Here is an 18,110-nt window from a genome sequence, read left to right on the forward strand (position 1 = left end):
TTCATCAGTTCCCACCACTGATTAGCACTGCCTTACTAGCCTCAGCTGTAAAATTGATAATATTGTTGCACAAACTAGATATATCACAGGTTGCTGGTGCAAAAGTAAGCACCTTCTTCAATTCAACATACTCAGTAAAATGCATAGACTTTTTTGAAATTTTTCAGTGGCATGTGTCATGAACTTTGATACAGCCAGATTGGACAGTAATACCTTGTAATGTTCCTCCTGTAATGGCCATACTCAGTGGACGGAACTGAAAGCCCAGTTTTCAAAGTGTACTCTCTAATAAACACATGAACGCCTTTAACATGTGGTTTAAATTAATTTGCCTTCCCACACATGTAAGAGCCATTAAACATAATCATTGTGGTCTTAAAGCCACATTGTCTCATTTACATTGTGTTTTTGTGATATAAACCAGGTTTTCCCCTCAAAAAATAGTACTTATAATTTTGGCCTTAGCTCACCGGTCCCATTGGATTTAGCTGTTAGTCATGCCAGAACAACTGGAGTCATTTTTTTTAGTCTCCCATTTCTTTTATTTCTCTTGTTGTTCCTTGCACACATGAGGCTACCATGTCTGGGATCCAGAACGACCATCTCAGGAGTTACTCTGGGTCGCAGCCAAAAACTGAGCGAAAAATAAGGCTAGGGGATGGAGGTGGGAGCTGTGGGTGTCCAGAGTGCTACAGCAGGATTCAGAAAGAACGTTTCCAACTGCAGTACCTCATCAGTATGAAAACGATTTGAATTTGCTCCTCATCAAACCTGTAAAGTTTCCGATTCTTTTTGCTGTGACTGTGGCTCCGGCTGAAGCTGCTGTGTGCACGTATCATTTCACTTCCTGGCCTGTGTATACCAAGGACAGATTTCATTTTTTGCTTTACGGGTCACAGATGATTAAAGTGTTTAAGAATGTTTGTCTAATAAATGGCATAATTGTTTAGAAATGCAATTAGAAGCAATGCACATATTTCTAGTTAGTGTCCCATGTGTTTGTGATAGAAGATGACTTCTTGCTTTTTCTGATCTGTGCTCCAGGTGTGTATGTACCACCTGGAGCTGGGTTTGGACCAGGAGGCGCTGGAACTGGAACTGGATTTTTTCCAGGTAAGAGAGCATCCACTAAGTGTCTGGACAATTTAACAAAAATAATCCAGAACATAGCCACAACAAGACTGTTTCTCTTTAGAAAAGGTATGAGAGATAAATTGAACTACTGTGGAGCAGAAGTTTGACTAAAAGAAATAGTAGTATAAAAATCACTGCAATGTGGACATGAAATAAAGACCTACAGATAATTGCAAAAAGTACTATGTTAGAGAGAATATAAAAAATATGGCACTCTAACTGGCAATGCTCTCTCATCAAATGACTGAAAATGGCTCATGCAGATTTAATGTTCTTATTTGTCCCTGAAACCTAAGGGGGCTCTTTCTATTGAAAGCATTCTGAAGCTGTCTGAGTAAAGAGAAATGCATAACATTTAACTGATGTTACGCTGAAAAAGTGTCTCAAGAATTAAAATTTGTATGTTTTTGACTCAGTTTGTGGTGTAATCATCCATCCCTCTGTATGTAGTCACACATCTACAGTCCTGTGTAAACTTTCTTTTTCCACATGACTGTAGATGTGTGACTACATACATACATCCCTCTGTATGTAGTCACACATCTACAGTCATGTGGAAAAAGAAAGTTTACACAGGAGTCCTGTCAAAGTACACTCTTACTACTTCCAGAGCAGGTATAAAGATAAGTAGCATCCAGGTGCTGCTAATCAAATGCATATGATTAACTGATAATCAACAAGTGTAACCACCTTCAAAGGTTGCCAGGACAATGCCTCTTGTCTCTAAAATAAACATGTCAGCCTGCAAAGATGCATCTGAACAAACCACAAGACTTCTGGAACAATGTCCTTTGGACCAAAGTGGAGATGTTTGGCTATAATGCACAGCACCTCATTTGCTGAAAACCAAACACAGCGTCATAGAGTATCACCATAAACACCTTATACCACAGTGGTGGAGGGGTGATGGTTTGGGCTTATTTTGCAGCCACAGGACCTGGGCACCTTGCAGTCATTGAGACAACTTTGAACTCCTCTATATACCAAAGTATTCTGGTCAAGTGTGAGGCCATCTGTCTCACAGCTAAGGCTTGGCCCAAATCGGATTATGCAACAGGACAAAGATCCATTTAAATTCAGTTCTATTTATATAGTGCCAAATCACAACAGTTTTTATTGTAAGGTAAAGACCCTGCAATATTACAATTCCAGCAAATCTATAACAGAACAGTTGAAAAAGAAAAGAATCAAGGTATTGCAATGGCCCAGTCAAAGTCTAGCACCTCAGCTCGACTAAAATGCTGTGGTGGGCCCTTAAGAGTTAATGTATTCATAAACAAATGCCTGCAAACCTCAATGAACTGAAACAACCTTGTAAAGGCGAGTGAGCCAAAATTCCTCTGCAACTATGTGAGAGACTGATAAAGTCAAACAGAAAATGATTACTTCAAGTTATTGCTGTTAAAGACGGTTCTTCAAGTTACTGAATCATGAGGCGTGCTAAGTTTTTCACAAGACTGCATAGAGTCCTGTGCAAAACATGACTGTATATAGCAGATGTATATGCACATCCATACAGTAGTGTACAGCATATACCTTATTGTATGTATTTGCAGTATGGCCATTTCTGAAAACAGAAAATAGATTCTGAACCACACAGACATCCTTATGTGTCTCTGCTTCATCATGATATACAAACCTTTATGCAAGCACGTACTAACTCTCCAAAGATGCCACAAGACACTCAGCTGGTGTCCTGAAAGAACTTATGACACAGGTTAGCTGGCATGATGATGAATTGCTCTGCTGAAAACTGTCCATTACTTTACTACATATAAGCAAACCATAAATCAATAGTTGTATGACTGTTATTTTACTAGGGGCTGCTGGAGGGGTCCCTGCGGGCTATAAACCAGCTAAGGCTGCAGGTGAGTAGAAGAGATTTTTGATTTATGACTTTTTCCCCCCAAAATATAAAAATTAATTCTCAGGAATTGCATCTGGATTCTCATGAACTGGAGCATTCATTACTGTGCCTGTGATGTGGACAATTAAACTAAACTAAATCATAAAATTTTCAGAATTTTTGTCTCAAATATGTATTTTGGAAGAATATTTTGAGCCTCATGAGGATCTGATATCACAGTGCATGGAGAAAGGTGGCTATTGTGGTGAATTAAACTCATTGCCTTCCAGTTATTCATTAATATTAATTAATTGTTAATAAGATTCTGCTTCATGTAGGTTGCTTTCCGCAGTGTCTTTCCTTTAGCTCAGGCTAAATCCTAGATATTTTCCATATAGTAATCTTATTGCTGCCAAAGTAATGTTGCTGACTTTGATTTTTGCTTGCCCAAATGGTCATAGCCACCACTGGGCATAGTGTGTAGCCACAGATATTCAGTCTGGTCTTTGTCATTTCACACATCACTAGCAGATACACTCAGCTCTGCACACACAGACCATTTTAGCAACAGCTTTACCCACTGTGTGCAGTGTCCTGGCATTGCTTCAGCTCCCATTTGCTGAACAAGTTTGACCATGTGCATTTTTTTTTTTTTTTTGCTACAAGCTCTAAAGCCATGACCCAAGGAGGACATGGTGTGATGTGACAGTTTTATATTTCAGGGCTATGTGCACATTAGGTTTAAGAATCTAACAGTGTGCAATTTCTTTTTTTTTTTTTAACAAAATCCATAAGAAACAGATTTCTCTCCTTGAGACAAATTTCCCTGTCAGTTCTCAGATTTGGTTCAGTCAGATCAGGGGGAAACAATTAGTGAGACTTCCTTCTCACGCCACCACAAACTAAGATGAATTAAATCCTAGGGATGTTGCTGTGGCAGTAAACAATGTGTTTGAGGCTGACCACTTTTAATAAGCCAGTTTACTGGAAGACATTATGAGGATGGCGGTTTGGGAGTTTAGTTTTTCATTTCTCTCACACAAGCGCAGTGGTCTTTAATAATGATTACTGTGATAATTAACAGTGAGCTCCAAATGGTGACGATGAAGACAAAATGACGACATGACACGAGCATCGTTAGAGAAACAAACAGAACGGGGTGACTGTGATCAGCCTGTCATTAATGTTGTCAACACTTTTGTCATCATCCGCTGTTTCTGTTAGGTTATGGAGGGGGAGGTGGAGGTCGAGGCATAGGCCCAGGCGGTTTGGTGCCAGGGGCTGGTGGCCAGGTCATTCCAGGATTGCCAACAGGTATGAAGCAACTGCACTTAATTGCTTTAGCAGTCAACCAGCATACACCTGCCTTTCAGAGTCATTCTCATTACCCGTATTCAGGCGAAGCATTTTGGTGTCTTAGGTCGTAGCTGTCAGTATTGTGTTAAACAGTGTTTAATACCTTTAACAATCATAAATTTAGTATATAACTATATAGTCCTCACATCCTGTCCTTACTTTGACCCAATAGGACAAGGTGGAAAGGCCCCTAAACCAGGTAAGTTGGAACATTTTCCAATGTTACTGTGTTTTTTTGGAAAGTTATGAAAAGAAATAAAATGAGCAGGCTATATGGCGACTCTACAGATGCAAAAAGGTCAGTGTATAGACTGTATTATATTTACCCATGAGAAAGACATTAAAATGGGCAGTGGTTAAAGAGACACACTCTTGTTAATTGTTGTCACCAAGTTTTTCTTATCAGCCCTGCATTTTGTTTTTTTTGTTTTGTTTTATTTTTTCCACTGGCTTGCCATCTATTTTGGGCATCCTGTGTGGGTGGGATCTACCTCAGCTGCATGAAAAGGATTAAGGAGTGATGATTGGCAGAGTGCAAACAGCCATCAACACCTGCCAAACAATGGTGCCAGAGCACTGATTAATGTTATTATAATGTTGGACCCTCACAATATCTGGAAACCTCCGTGTTGAAATTTACCTCAGCCCTTCTCTCCGATACTGTACAATAAATATTTTCCTTTGCTGTACTTTAGTCTGCACCGCATCGGTGCTCTAGCAAATTTAGCCATCATTTAATTTCCCCAAGCACTGCTGATACAATCGCAGCCAGCCCCTCTGTGTTTAGAAAGATAAGGAACGAAGCAATAGTGCTATGGTCCTGATAACACATGAAGCGGGGTCCCTCTGGAGTGCCACACCCTCACCCTCCAACAGGAGTGGCTGGAAAGGCATTTTGTGAAAATGACCTAATATCCAGTATTTGGTGGAAGTTGACTTTGGCCAGGCGCAGCAGAGCATTACTTGAGAAATATTGCCCTCGCTTTTGTATGCACTTATGTCCCCACTCTTCCTCAGCGTGGCTACATGGCAGGAATTAAATTGGTGAGAAAAAAGGAAGCAAGAAATGTTAAAAAAGCTCCTTGGATGTTTGTTTTAGATCAGTGCTCCATTCTGAATCCATACTAAACTCTGTTGTACAGAAAATACTCACAGAGAATTGCTAGGGGTCAACTAAGCCTTTTTTTTTTTAAAGTGGAAAAGAAGACTTAAATTCTCAGAGGAGTTGTAATATGTTCCACTTCATGGCTGTTCAGAAATCTTTGAATGTTGGTTTCCATCAGTGGTGCTTTCCTTTCCATCAGAGGAATATTGCCTGAAACCTTACAAGTATGAAGTCTCCGTTAATACGCAAATGTACAGCTCCAGTTCACCTGTAGGTAAGCCTCACACAGTGGCAGGCTGTGCTGCAGAGAATGTGCAACTATTTATGCAACTGTGAAAAGTCACTTACCTGTTCTTTTTTTTTTTTCCATTAATCTTTAATATTAAGAGCAGGATTGTCTTGCTAAAGACCCACAAATGCAAATAATCGTCAGCTGCAATGTATGCTCACACACACATAGAAAGAGCTGCCATTCATTCTTATGATGAAGTCAAGCAGTGACATTGCATTCCTCAGATATGCACCTTGCCTAGGCAGTAATGGAGAACAGCAGCTGGCTTTGTGAGTAGCGTGACTGCAGTGAATTGCAGCGTAACTCATGCAAGACCTTGTAAATGTTACACTAATTGTGAAGTCTGTCAGCATCCAGCCCTGACAATACAATGAAAGGTGGAAGGAGGAACTTTTTCCTTATGAACAGCTGTTGGACACCTTCTCCTTTCCTGCGCTGCCTCAAGCAAAGGTGGATTCAATACTCATAGTGTAATTGCTGAAACTTGGCTTACACCGGCTTGCCTCTTGTCACTTTCAGGCAACGTGAACGCAGTTAACGAGAAACATAGAGGTTACTGTTTTTGCTGTTGGTGTAATTTCATTGTGCGATTACAATGGTCTGTTTTAGCTTGAGAAAAGATGTGTCCGTGTGGGAGAGCTACAATATGTGTTTACACTTAGCCTACCAGTGGACTGTCCAAGAGCAATAAACACTGAAGATCATAGACAACATGTTGTCTGTCTTACTTTTCTAACGCTGTCTGAAACTGACGAAAGCGAGCCTCGGCCTCTGAGCAATGAAAACTTATATGAGCCGTCAGAATCTGTGAGCAATTTAACAGATTATAGATATCATACAGTAGATGGATGAAATGCTGCTCGTATATAGTTTGTCTGTCGAGAGGGTTATTGTTTTTAAAATGATTGGCAGTCAGGTTTTTATTAGTTTTTAGGCTCATAAAGTTATAAAATAAGTAAAAGTTATAAAATAGGTATGTGTGAGCAAATAGTAACAACTAAAGGAAAAAATGAAGCCTGGCTGGCAGCGAGTCACACGGGGCTGCCCCTCCATTTGGCATCAGCAGCTCGCTGTTCTTCATGACGCTACTCCTGCTTTTTTTGGCTGAAAAAATCTGAAAAAAATTAACAGTAGGTATCAGGTGTCAGTTCTTTGTAAAACAAAGTCCAACATTAGCTCAGGAAAGCTGACCCTGAACAGGACCCTGTGCTATTCAGGACTGAGTTTCTGAGTCAGCTCTGTCAACTGCCATCCAGCCAGAAAGAAAGAAGGAAATTGATATTGTGAGCCCGGTAATGTAAGCCCACTGTTCAGCTTAACCTTATGATGCAATTGTAGCCTAACACAACTGAACACTACAAGTTAAAGCCTCCAAAAGGACTTCGTGAAGGCACAGCAGGATTTAGTGCAGAGCCGTTTATGAATAGATAAGCGTGCTGGAAAAAAAAACCTGGCAGCTGACTGTATAGAGTCTCACTTCTTATCTCGCCTTTTCTGTGGCTCTTCCACTGAAACACGATGATGAAAAGTATCGCACAATGTAGTCACAAATCCTCCTTGGAAGATTTGCAATATGTGTAACATTTTGATCAATGCAGAAACATGTCTCTGAGTTGATTAGGTAATCATATGACTTCTGTGGCAGCAGACCAAACCGCAATAAAGCAGAGTTGTAGCTGCTGATTGCAGAAAATACATACAGGTGGTGGGCTCGAGTGTTCACAGTATTTTAGGCTGTTTGTGAAAAAAATGAAGATATTCACTTTAATACCACTGCTGAAAATAAACTGTAATTCCTAAGAAAACTTATTTCAGCACACACGTACCTATTTTTCAGAAATTAAACTTTCTAGGATTTAAAATGAATAGCCCATGAGCACACCTATTCTGTTTCTTTTTGTTTTTTTCCTGCTCATCTTCTGGTTCATATCACGGTCAATGTTTGAAGACACACTTGTCTGAGTGAACTTGTCTGCTTAAAAGAAGAAAGGCAGAGGAATGGAAGCGTCCAGTGGACATGGGGAGGACAGACAAGAGACAGGCTAAAGCATGGAAAACGGAAAAGGACGATAACTCATGAGGACATGCCGTATATATGCCATACGCATACACCACCTCTCACCGTGGCCATTCGCACGGCACACATGCTGAGAGAGCTCTCTGAGAGAAAGGAGACTGATAGATTGAGGTGAGGATTAAAGTGTTTAGCCAAAAGAAGATGAGCTTGGAGGAGGTTTAGTCTCCTGGAGCACATGTGCTTTTCATTACTGCAGCTCAGACCTGTCCTCTGAGCTGTCAGAGACTGGAAGCATCTGCATGTGAATATGCATGACTATGATTGTATGTAAATATGTTTATCATCTTCATATGCGAGCAATTACGAGTGAGACCGCATGTGTACGCACTGACACAATCACACACACACGCACAAATACCGAATATATATTCTGACATCAGTTTGGAGGCACTCAGCATCTCTTTCAGCACATAATAGACATACTTGTTTATTCAGGAAAAAATGTGAATTATGGACTTTTCTCTGTTCTTACTCAACTATCTTTCCTCTTAGTCTCTTTAATCTGTCCTATGCCGACTCTGCGTCAAGCTTTCAAGATCTTGGAAAATAAACTGTCTGCAAAGGAAACTTTCTGATATCACCCCCACACTGGACTCAGCCCACCCAATATGCACACAGCCAACACAGCTTATTTGTTCACATTGGAAGTGCCTGTTGTCTTCCAAACAATTTTTCTTGGATTATGTCACCAGTTGTTGACGTTCCATTTTTGGTATTCTCGCTAATTCATCAAGAGAATTAAATTTATATTGGATTAAGGATAGATAAGAGGATCGTTATTAGTTTTTATTGGTGTCTAATCCGTCAGGCATGCCACACATCACTGTTCCTAACTGTGGTATTTCCCTCTTGCAATTAGTACTTTCTCTCGGCTTTGGTAATATCTCCTCAAGCTTTCACCAGCAGTTTTGTGTTATGTTTGCATGGTTATTTTCCTGTGAAGATGTTACTACCAACGTTTCTTTGCTTTGTTGGTTGATCAACTATCCCATGACATGCTCTCACACCCTATCCAACACTCCCTTTGCCAACAAGTCTGGAGCGTGGACCAGTCTCCTTGTCCATCTGGCTGCACAGCCAAAGTTTTATTTATATAGTGATAGAGAAATTTCTTGCTGTTGTTTCCCTAAGAGCTGTGAAGTCTGTGAGAGCTGAGGGCCCTTTTTGTAGATTTGTGGAAAAGTAAGCAGTTACGGTGCTGTTGCCTTTGATAGAGTTTGAAGAATTTAGAGGGCCATTAAGAGGAGATTATTTGTTAGGAAAGCTGATTGTATGCATTCCAGTCTTGGTGGGTATAAAGCATCATGCATCATTCGGCATCATCAAAAGAGTGGCGAGTGATTGATTTATACACAGCTTATGTCTGAGCTCCAGTCTGATGCAGAGCCTTAAAAATGTTGTGATGCAACATGCATTATTTTAAAAAGTCACTGCAAAAGCTGTCCTTATGAAGTGTTCTCGTACTGATGTTCTGTGTTCCCGGTGCAGGGTTGCTCATTCATTAAAATGTGCTTAATTTCAAATAATGGGAGTGATAGAAATGATCTCACCCCTGTGAAATGTCTCTCTTGGATTTCTCAATCAGGCCCAGTGCCGGGCTGGGAAGATAAATGGGTTTTAAATGACTTCAGCTTTGGGCCTTGAGGCCTTGTACTGTAGGTATCCCAATGCATTAGTAAATGCAGCAATACCTCTGCATATTTGTAATGTACTATTCGGTAAACAACTTTCCCACTGTCAGTGACAGTTTATCTTTCCTTGCTTCCTTTCCTTTGTAGAGTATCCCATACAGTTTGTCATAGTGAAATGCCTCTCATGGCTGAGCAGTGATAACAGCCTTTTACAATAACAGAGGAACTTGGAAAATGTTTTTAAGGCTGACTCAAGGAGTCTGTCGTCAGTGTTTTAATTTGCATGTTTTGAGCTGAGCCGACCTGTCGAACACTAGTCTCCTCTCACGGCCCCCAGTTGTCAGAAAAGCATTCAGTGGAATGGCAGTTAGATGCATATGTGGACCATCTGGGAGAGGAAACACACTTGGCCAACTTTACATACCATGGCCACAGGCTGCAATTGTTGACTGATTTTCTTACACCATGCATAATTTGCACAACTGAACCTCCCTGCACATGGAACCCACTGATCAGAAATGAGCACTTTTTTTTTTTTCCCTAAAATTGCACTCTCTGTGCACATGTACTCCGTGTTTTGCTGTGTACTCTAATGCCTGTGGTGTGTTTCTGCCTTGTCTGCATGTCTTTACAGTACATTCTGTGAGTGTGTGTGCCAAGCTAAAATCAGCAATGGTATGAGTTCTGAGTTAGAGATACTCTTCAGACATATTCAGAGGCTTAGTGTTGGCAGAGCAACTGTGACATTCCTTTAGAAGTGGATAAAAAGGAGAACAGCCGAGCCTCTCTACTCACACACAAACAAGGAAAATTGAAAAATGTCAGGTCCTCTTGAAAGCCTATTGCATAGCGTGTTCTGTTCTATATGGTTGTAGTATAAACAATTACATCAGAGACTCAGTGGATATGGTGTAATGTGTGGTGTACAAATTAACATGGTATGAATTAAGAGACAGGAATAATGGTCTTTTGGACAGATGTGTTTGAAATAATGCATGTGTTCGTAGAGGTGAGAGGCTCGCAAAGACTCGGGCTGGTGAGTTCAGACAACCATAGACGTCAGTGGGCATGACAATCTGGTTTGGCACAGTGGCGCTGCTTAAAATCCAAATAACGTGTAATAGTGACTTTTACAGTTGCCTTTAATTTGAAACCGTTCGTAAGAGTTGCTCAGCGCCTCACAGATGATGTATGTGTGCTGAAGCCCAAGTGTGTGGTTTTGTGAGGCTCTCCAAAGATCCCCAAAGTTTTTCCTGCACCATAGGTGCCCACCACAAAATACCCCCTTTTTCTTTTTTAGTATGATGCAAAGCTGCCTTATTAAAGTGAAAAATGGCCACCCCCACCAACTTACTGACACCTAATTGCACTAACAGTTTTATGATACTGACCTAGCTGGTGTGAGTATGTGTGCACATACTAGCAGCAAGCAGAAAAGTCAGAGAATGAGACATTAACTAGACCCTTTCCCTGTTTGTCTGTAGGATGTGTGACAGTTTTGCACTTGGGGTCATTTGGCAGAGAGGGCGGCTCAGGCTTTGGGACCGCTCATTGATCGTGTCAATGACTCCATGGAAAAGGAAAGTAAAAACAATAAAAGGCTTTCCGCCAAAGTCGGCTAGCTCACATCAGCCAGCGAGGAAAAGACTTTGTGTGTAGTGGTGTGACTGTGTAAATACTTAATTAGTCCAACATGTGATTCGTCCTGCCTCTCACAGCACGGTGTGTCCGTGACTGACAGCACAACCAAACCTTGAAGTGACGAGGAGCAGGGGAGGTCACAATAGAGGGAGGGGGAGAGGAAGCGAGGGGATCTTCAGTGTGTCCACATGTCTCACGCGATCTGGAATCACTACAGCACCTCACATGACTGCTTCCATCCAGCTTGTTCTACGTCACCTTGTAAGAATGCAATTTATCCACCAACTTGGAAGCAAAACAATGTGATAATTTGATACTGATAAAAATCTGCTGTCATGACAGTGAAGGACAAAATGATGGGCTTAACTTTCAAAGTGAAAATTTATATGGGGCCACAGCTGAAGAACAGAATCTACCTGTCAATCACAGCGAAGCACTGAGTCTCTTGGGCCCTCCACAGGGGCCTTTGAAGAGGAAGTGTATCTTCAGGAAGGTTTTCCATCACATTACAGAAAAACTGCAGCATTTGCATTAGGCCATGTGCTTCTTGAAACTACCTTACCCTTCACATATTTGTTTGACTAGCAATTTTTCATACCAGCACTGGCTTCCAAGTCAAATAACCAGATAACAATATTAAAGATATGTACGAGTTATAATACCCCCACCCCGATTTTTCTGTAAATAAGCACTTGTTCTTATAAAGCTTGCCTTATTAAATATGACCTAAAACAAAGAATACAATGAGAAACAAGTCCCAAAAAATTTCCTGGACATTCCAGAGCTCCAGCTCCGAACTGTGCTTTCCTCGCGTCTGCCGTCAGTTACAGTGGATCTCTGCCATGGAATTCTTTGCTCTCTTAAATTAAACCCTTCACCAGGCCCAGCTGGTTCACAAAGCAGAGAGAGTGGGGGAAAGGGGGAGGAAAATGGAGGGGATGGAAAGGAGCGAGCAAATGCTTCTCTCACTTCTCATGTTTGGCTTCCTCTGGTTGCTGCTCTTAACACCTCATGTCTGGTCTGCACAAGCCCTTAGACACCAACTGGAGAGGAAAGAGTGAGAGGAAAGAGACAAGGATGGTTAAACCGATAGAGGAACAGTAACAGAGAGAGACTGTGTGCCGAAAATATTGTTTTGATTAATTTCTGTTGTATTCCTCTGGTCCCGAAACAGAGAATTACCTTACCTAACCCCAATGGAGAATGAGCAAGACGTTTCACTGCAGAGATTGAAACCAGATATTTCTGTTCACACTGGCTCACAGCCATCACTTGTACTGGACTTGTGTTTGAGACATGACTGGTGACTGAAAGGACTAGCCATGCTGTCTGGCCAGTTTTAGTCCAGTGTAAGTCTTCAGTTTAAATAGCGATCTGCATGATATGGTACAGCAGGAGGCATGGCTGCCTGTCCTTCGTCACATTTTCATTCCACTGAAAACAAGACACCTTCTTCTTTGTCAGAGACCCTCTAGACTTGCACTCACTTGTGTATGCTCATTGAAGTCATTCTTAAACAAGCCACTACAAATGAATCACCACTGCTAGGCAATGCTCAATTATTCATAACCACAGCATACCAAATTTCACCTCAACAACCTGTTTGTGCACTTGCCACTTCAGAGCTCAGAGCCAGTGGTCTTTTCTGAATGGAAACTGGCTAGTAAAGCATGTCTCTGTCACATTTCTTTTTTTCAAGGAATCTAAATGGAGGAAACTCTGATGCATTGCTGCACCGCATCACTTACCTTCCAGTTTACTTGGCCTCCAGTCCTCCCTCCTGTGTAGTATTGGGTTTCTGTCCCTTCCATCTTGCATTTAGAGCACTGGCCTTTTTTGGTTCTTTTGTCCAAAGTCCAAAGGCAACTGAGGTTTCAAGTGGTCCCTCTGGCTTTTCATTATGGATTGAGGGTCACTGAGAAAATTAGGTGCCATATTAGTGTACGGAAGTCCTTCAGCCTGACAGCAATCAACCAAATATTTGGAGCGGCACCAAAGAAAAATGGTAATTTGATATCAGGGTAACTGCACAGACTTTCCAAGTGTGTAGAAAATGACAAAAAACATCATTGGTGTAGACTCCCACTAATATGTGAGCTAAGACGGGTCTATTTGTGTGAGCTGACATGCTGTAATAGTAGTAGTCCAACAAAAGCATGCTTGTTTGGACTCAAAAGATGGTGCAAATATAGCTAAACAGAGGGCTTTTGTACAAAAACCTGACCCTCCATCTCCCAAAGACACAATCAGTGGATGGATGCCAAACTGACAAAGGTCCAGATTTCGCTAGTGTCCTCTGTCTTTGAGCTTGAACATGCACAACCTCCAGGGCAGGTTTTTTTTTTTTTTTTTTAACTGTAGAGCATTGTATTTTCCTATGCTTCAGTGATGTCAAAATTACAGAAAACGAAGTTTCTCTTCTTTTCTTCCTTGTCTAAACTTTGCTTCTGCCCAAGGCCTGCACGCATAGTCTCTGGCTCACACAATCAGACTGACTTCTGGGTGTCTGGTGTGTGTCTCATGATCTCAAATCAGACAGTTGAGTTCAACGTGGCAGATGCTGGACGACTCTTAAAAACTCTGCCAGGTTGGGCTATGCATGAGTGAGCACAGGTGGGCCAGATGATGGATGAATAAGCTTAAAATCCTCCAGGGTCCTACCTGTCTTCACTCTCGCTTCATGTCTGTGATCCTCTAACATTCAAAATCCTCCCGTTGCTGTAATCTCACACTGACAAACACACCTCAGACTGGCCAATGAGATAGTCTATGATCTAATTGTAAAGGAACATTTCAAACCAGACCAGTAAATCTCTTATTTTTGTGCCAGTTCCTTAACATTTCTGTGGCCCACTGCTCACTGATAAGCATGAGACAAATGAGGCAAATGATTCCTCATGTCAGCTGAAGACACATTGGAAAAAGGGAAAGCCCAACATCAGTCAGATTTATATAAGAATTGATTACTTCGAGGTGTGGCTGGAGATGGTTGAGCAATCGAGGGGAATCAAGCTGAAAGCTTTGAAGGAGATGGATTATCACAAGGATGCTTAGCTTAGCGTTTGGCCTCGAATTGCATGCTATGTCTAGTTTTTAAGCCCTTGGCAAGGCCGGTGCCCACATTTGTTTTGACTCGGTCATGAAACTCCGCACTCCATCTTCCCCTCTGTCTTTCGCTACGCATTCCCACCCTTCATCAGTATCATTACCTGCACCCTGCCGTTTACTGGACTGACACCAGCCTCTCACCCTCTCCCTCGTTCAGTTCATTTCCCACACTTACTTGTTCTCACCCCAGGATATCTGGTGTATGAGTGTTGATGAAAATAAATTCCTTGGTGGACTAGCTCATACGCAGCATCCAAATTCATTCTGGTTTCAAAAACAGTCATTACTCCAACCTGTTTGTCTCTGATTGAAGAATTTGTTTAACTCACAGCTTCTTTTAATTCAACTCTGAGAAATACAGCTCTGACAGTAACGTTCCTAAGATGTTCTAAAACATCCATTCCCATATGTTAACGCTAAGTAATAGGCATTTATCACTTTGGCAGTTGTCTGGAGATACTTAAGTTCAACGTAATGCATCTAAATGCAAATAAAATTACACCATCTTGTTTTTTCTTCTTTCCTTCTTGAAGTGTTTCTCCTAAATTGCAGCATGTTTTGTATCAGGAAATGTAACATATCGGGTTAAGCAGGGATTTTCGAATTTATTAAATGACCTTTTTTTCTTTTTTAAATCGCTTTAAAGCCACTAAATCCAAGCACTATAAACCTTTGTGTGACAGTATTTTCTGGTGTTGAGTTTTCTTATATTGCTCTGTAAATATGCCTTGTTTAAGAATCAGGGCTGAAATAGAGCAGAATTTGTTTTTCTGGAGTTGTTCTTGATACTGATTTAGTCTCTAATAATCAATAAATAGTGGGTGGTGAGCATTTCAATTCATGCTCTTTCACTCTTTCCACATGTTCTTCTCACATTGTTTGTTCTTGACAGCGAGCAGAAACTCAAGCAGGGATATGCCTTTATTTATGTGTCAAGTGAAGCCAAATAGATTAGCTTAGGGATTTTGGTCTCAAAAAGAACAGACTGCTCCATCCAGTGTTTAGAATAAAGCATAACCAGATAGGGAACCAAAAATTTTTATGCCATTTCTCTCATGTGTTTTAGTCAGTTGGGGTCAGCTTTGTCCTATGTGCCCAAAGTAAAGTCCTTGGCTCTAGAAGCATACACGCAAATGTTTTCAATCAAATTTAATTAGGCACACATGATATTATATCTTATGCCATGCCATTTAAAAAAATTTTTTTTTTAACTGTATGGCACGCTGTACTCACAGGTCCTGGAAAATGTTTTGATGAAAGATTGCGTGATGGCTTATTTTTCTTTAAGAGTAATCACTGCTGCGTAAACCACATCTAACTCACTATAGCCAAAGTTAAGAAAACTGTGTTTTGTTTTGCTTTTTAATTTACTCTCTTTGCCCCCACATACACACTTCAGTCAGTTTGTGGGCTGTCACTTTTGTCTTAACCAGGATATGGAAACCTAGGAGGTGGTGGCCTGGGACCTGGAGGTTATGGAGGAGGTGAGCTAAAACTGGAACTGTAAGCGTCTGTATGTTAAATATGGGGTGGGCGGGGGGGGAGACTGGCTAACCTTTAACTTTTTGTGTCATTTAGGTGGTTTTGGGGGCTACTATCCAGGAGCTGGATCAAAGGCTGCTAAAAGCGGTAAAACACAGGGCCGAAAATGTCTGGGTAGAAACGTAACATCGGTTTCTTATAAAAGAGTGATGGCATCAGTGAACAATTTTTTCCTTGATTTTTAAACAAGCATGCTTTTTTTAAAAAAAAACATTGAGTGGAGGAGGCTCACTGAGTGCAATGGAAACTGGGGGTCATCAGATAGGATGATGGGATGCTGGTTGTTGGAATGAGACAGTGATTATGTTTCACTTACTTGTTTTGATTGCTTTAGTGATATTGTGCTTCTCTCCAATTTCGGTCCTGAAATTTGAGGTCTAAAAATACCTCAAATTCAAGGACTAAAGTAACTTCCAGGATTCCAGTCAAACATCCCTGCGGAGGTGGAATGACCTGGTCTGCCATGCCAAAGCTGGTTTTTAAACAGAAACATTGCTCCCCTCTTCTGTTAAATCTGTTTTTGTTTGGATAATTGCAAGCTGACGTTACTGATGCCGCTGTTATCCATTTGCTGCTGCTTTCCTTGGTGGTCATTTTCCCTTCTTCCCAGTGCAGGACAAGTATACATCTTGGTTTAATTTCTGTTTGGTAAAAAGGTGCTTTGACCAACAAAAAAAAAAAAAAAAAAAAAAAGAGGCTCCTGGATGGATGCTCTGAATCTCTCATATTCACAAATGCATCTGAAATTCTGGTTGTCCCACTCACAGGTGCAGGAGGCCCTCTGCTAGCTCAGGGGGGCAAACTCACTTTTTGGCATGTTAGCAGACTACTGTACGGACCAGACTGAAACTGACTGAAGCATTTTTGAACTTTGAAAGCTCTGCATGCTCGCATGTTAGGAGTAAGCCAAAGTGAATGTTTCACATTAATGGTAACTCAGCATGAAAACACTGTTTGGCAAACATGTGTACGTTTTTACCATGTACTTGCAAACCTTAGACAGTTTGAAAGTCAGCAGAGCCCAGCCTGACCTTACAGTCCGTGCTGTGTTCAGCCTCATGATTTGCTTTAAATTAGGAAGGCTGATTAAAAATGAACTCAGGAGGGCTCAATCATGACCAAGACTCCACAATGGCAAAGAGCCTGCCGTTAAGTATTGATTGGTAATGGCAAAAATCAGTCCCTAGAACCAGTTTGTATTGTTTTCATGACACTGAACATAACTGGTCCTTCCTCTGAAACAGCACAGATAAAACAGAACATTTTCTTGCCAGAGTTTGCCTCACCAGTTCTCCCAGAACGCATACTTACAGGCAGTGCGCAATGTCTGTCCAATAAAGTATGTGGAATTTAAGATAAAAACATTTAAAAAAAAAAAAGAAAATTAAGCAAATAAACCACTGTGTTTTATCCTGCTGCCAAGCTCCCTTACAAGTGAGGCTGACAGCTCATTTCCTGCAGGAGGGGGGTTAGCCAATGAAATGAGGCATTTGATGAAGTGAGGAAAATGCCATGCATGCTGGCTAAATTTTCTGATTAAAGCAAAAGGCCATGTCGGTCATGGGGGCGATGATAAACTGAGAGGGCCAGATTAGCTGCCCTCATTACCGCTGACCAGCAAGGGGCTCTACCACAGGCCACAAAGCAACTCATTACTCATCTTTAGTGGCACAGGGCCCTCTAGTGGTCATGGGATGTGCAACTCTACATTTGTGCAAGGCATTGTATGGTGTCAGTACATTCAAGTCTGTCAATGCGACTTGAAATCAAATCTTATTTATGTTTATGTCGGGGTACTCTGCATATGGACAGGGGCTGGAGGAACATTAGGAGGTCCTGGAGGCACTGGGACTGGAACTGGACTACCTGGGGGAGGTAAGACATACACCTCACATCATTTTCCACCCCTGTTGTTGTTTTTCTTTGATTTATTTTTGATGAAAAGCACTTTTTTCATTCTTACTAGTCTTGCTTTTCTTAGGTAAACACTGGAATAGATTTCTCTAAATTAATCTCTAAACTTAGTGCTTTTTCTAATATAATAAAGTAAGAAAAGTAAAGTAAGAGCAGTGCAGCTGACACTGAGCGGCAGAAATCACAGTTTAACCAGAAACTGTTTGACCTCAATACCAAGAAGGATGTGTATGTTTTGGACAGTGTGTATTTTTCATACACCTCTCAATAAGCTAAATAGCGTTCTGCTTTTTTCTTTTTTCTTTTCTTTTTTTCCTTCAGCGCCTGTTATTCCTCAGACTGGCCTTCCTGGAGGTGGTGCAGGAAAAAAAGCTGCCAAAGTGCCAGGTTTTGTAGACTCAACAATAAACTCGTGAGGGGGAATGCCAACAGGATGCAGTCCACCAGGCAGCAGAGCCACATCA

At 41.2% G+C, this 18,110-nt stretch overlaps 1 protein-coding gene across 7 annotated transcripts in view; it reads left to right on the plus strand.

Moving 5' to 3' along the window:
* Window positions 1-18,110, plus strand: part of elna (elastin a) — a 55,380-nt gene that overhangs the window by 13,578 nt on the left and 23,692 nt on the right. For all 7 annotated transcript variants that reach the window (XM_030744941.1, XM_030744942.1, XM_030744944.1 and 4 more), the window contains exons 2-9: window positions 1,045-1,113; window positions 2,955-3,002; window positions 4,205-4,294; window positions 4,509-4,535; window positions 15,624-15,674; window positions 15,769-15,819; window positions 17,545-17,607; window positions 17,968-18,033. In XM_030744941.1, coding sequence (XP_030600801.1) covers window positions 1,045-1,113; window positions 2,955-3,002; window positions 4,205-4,294; window positions 4,509-4,535; window positions 15,624-15,674; window positions 15,769-15,819; window positions 17,545-17,607; window positions 17,968-18,033 — 465 coding nt within the window. The remainder of the gene's footprint in view (window positions 1-1,044; window positions 1,114-2,954; window positions 3,003-4,204; window positions 4,295-4,508; window positions 4,536-15,623; window positions 15,675-15,768; window positions 15,820-17,544; window positions 17,608-17,967; window positions 18,034-18,110) is intronic.

This window comes from Archocentrus centrarchus, chromosome 13, assembly GCF_007364275.1.
Source record: "Archocentrus centrarchus isolate MPI-CPG fArcCen1 chromosome 13, fArcCen1, whole genome shotgun sequence".
In the NCBI taxonomy this organism is placed as follows: domain Eukaryota; kingdom Metazoa; phylum Chordata; class Actinopteri; order Cichliformes; family Cichlidae; genus Archocentrus; species Archocentrus centrarchus.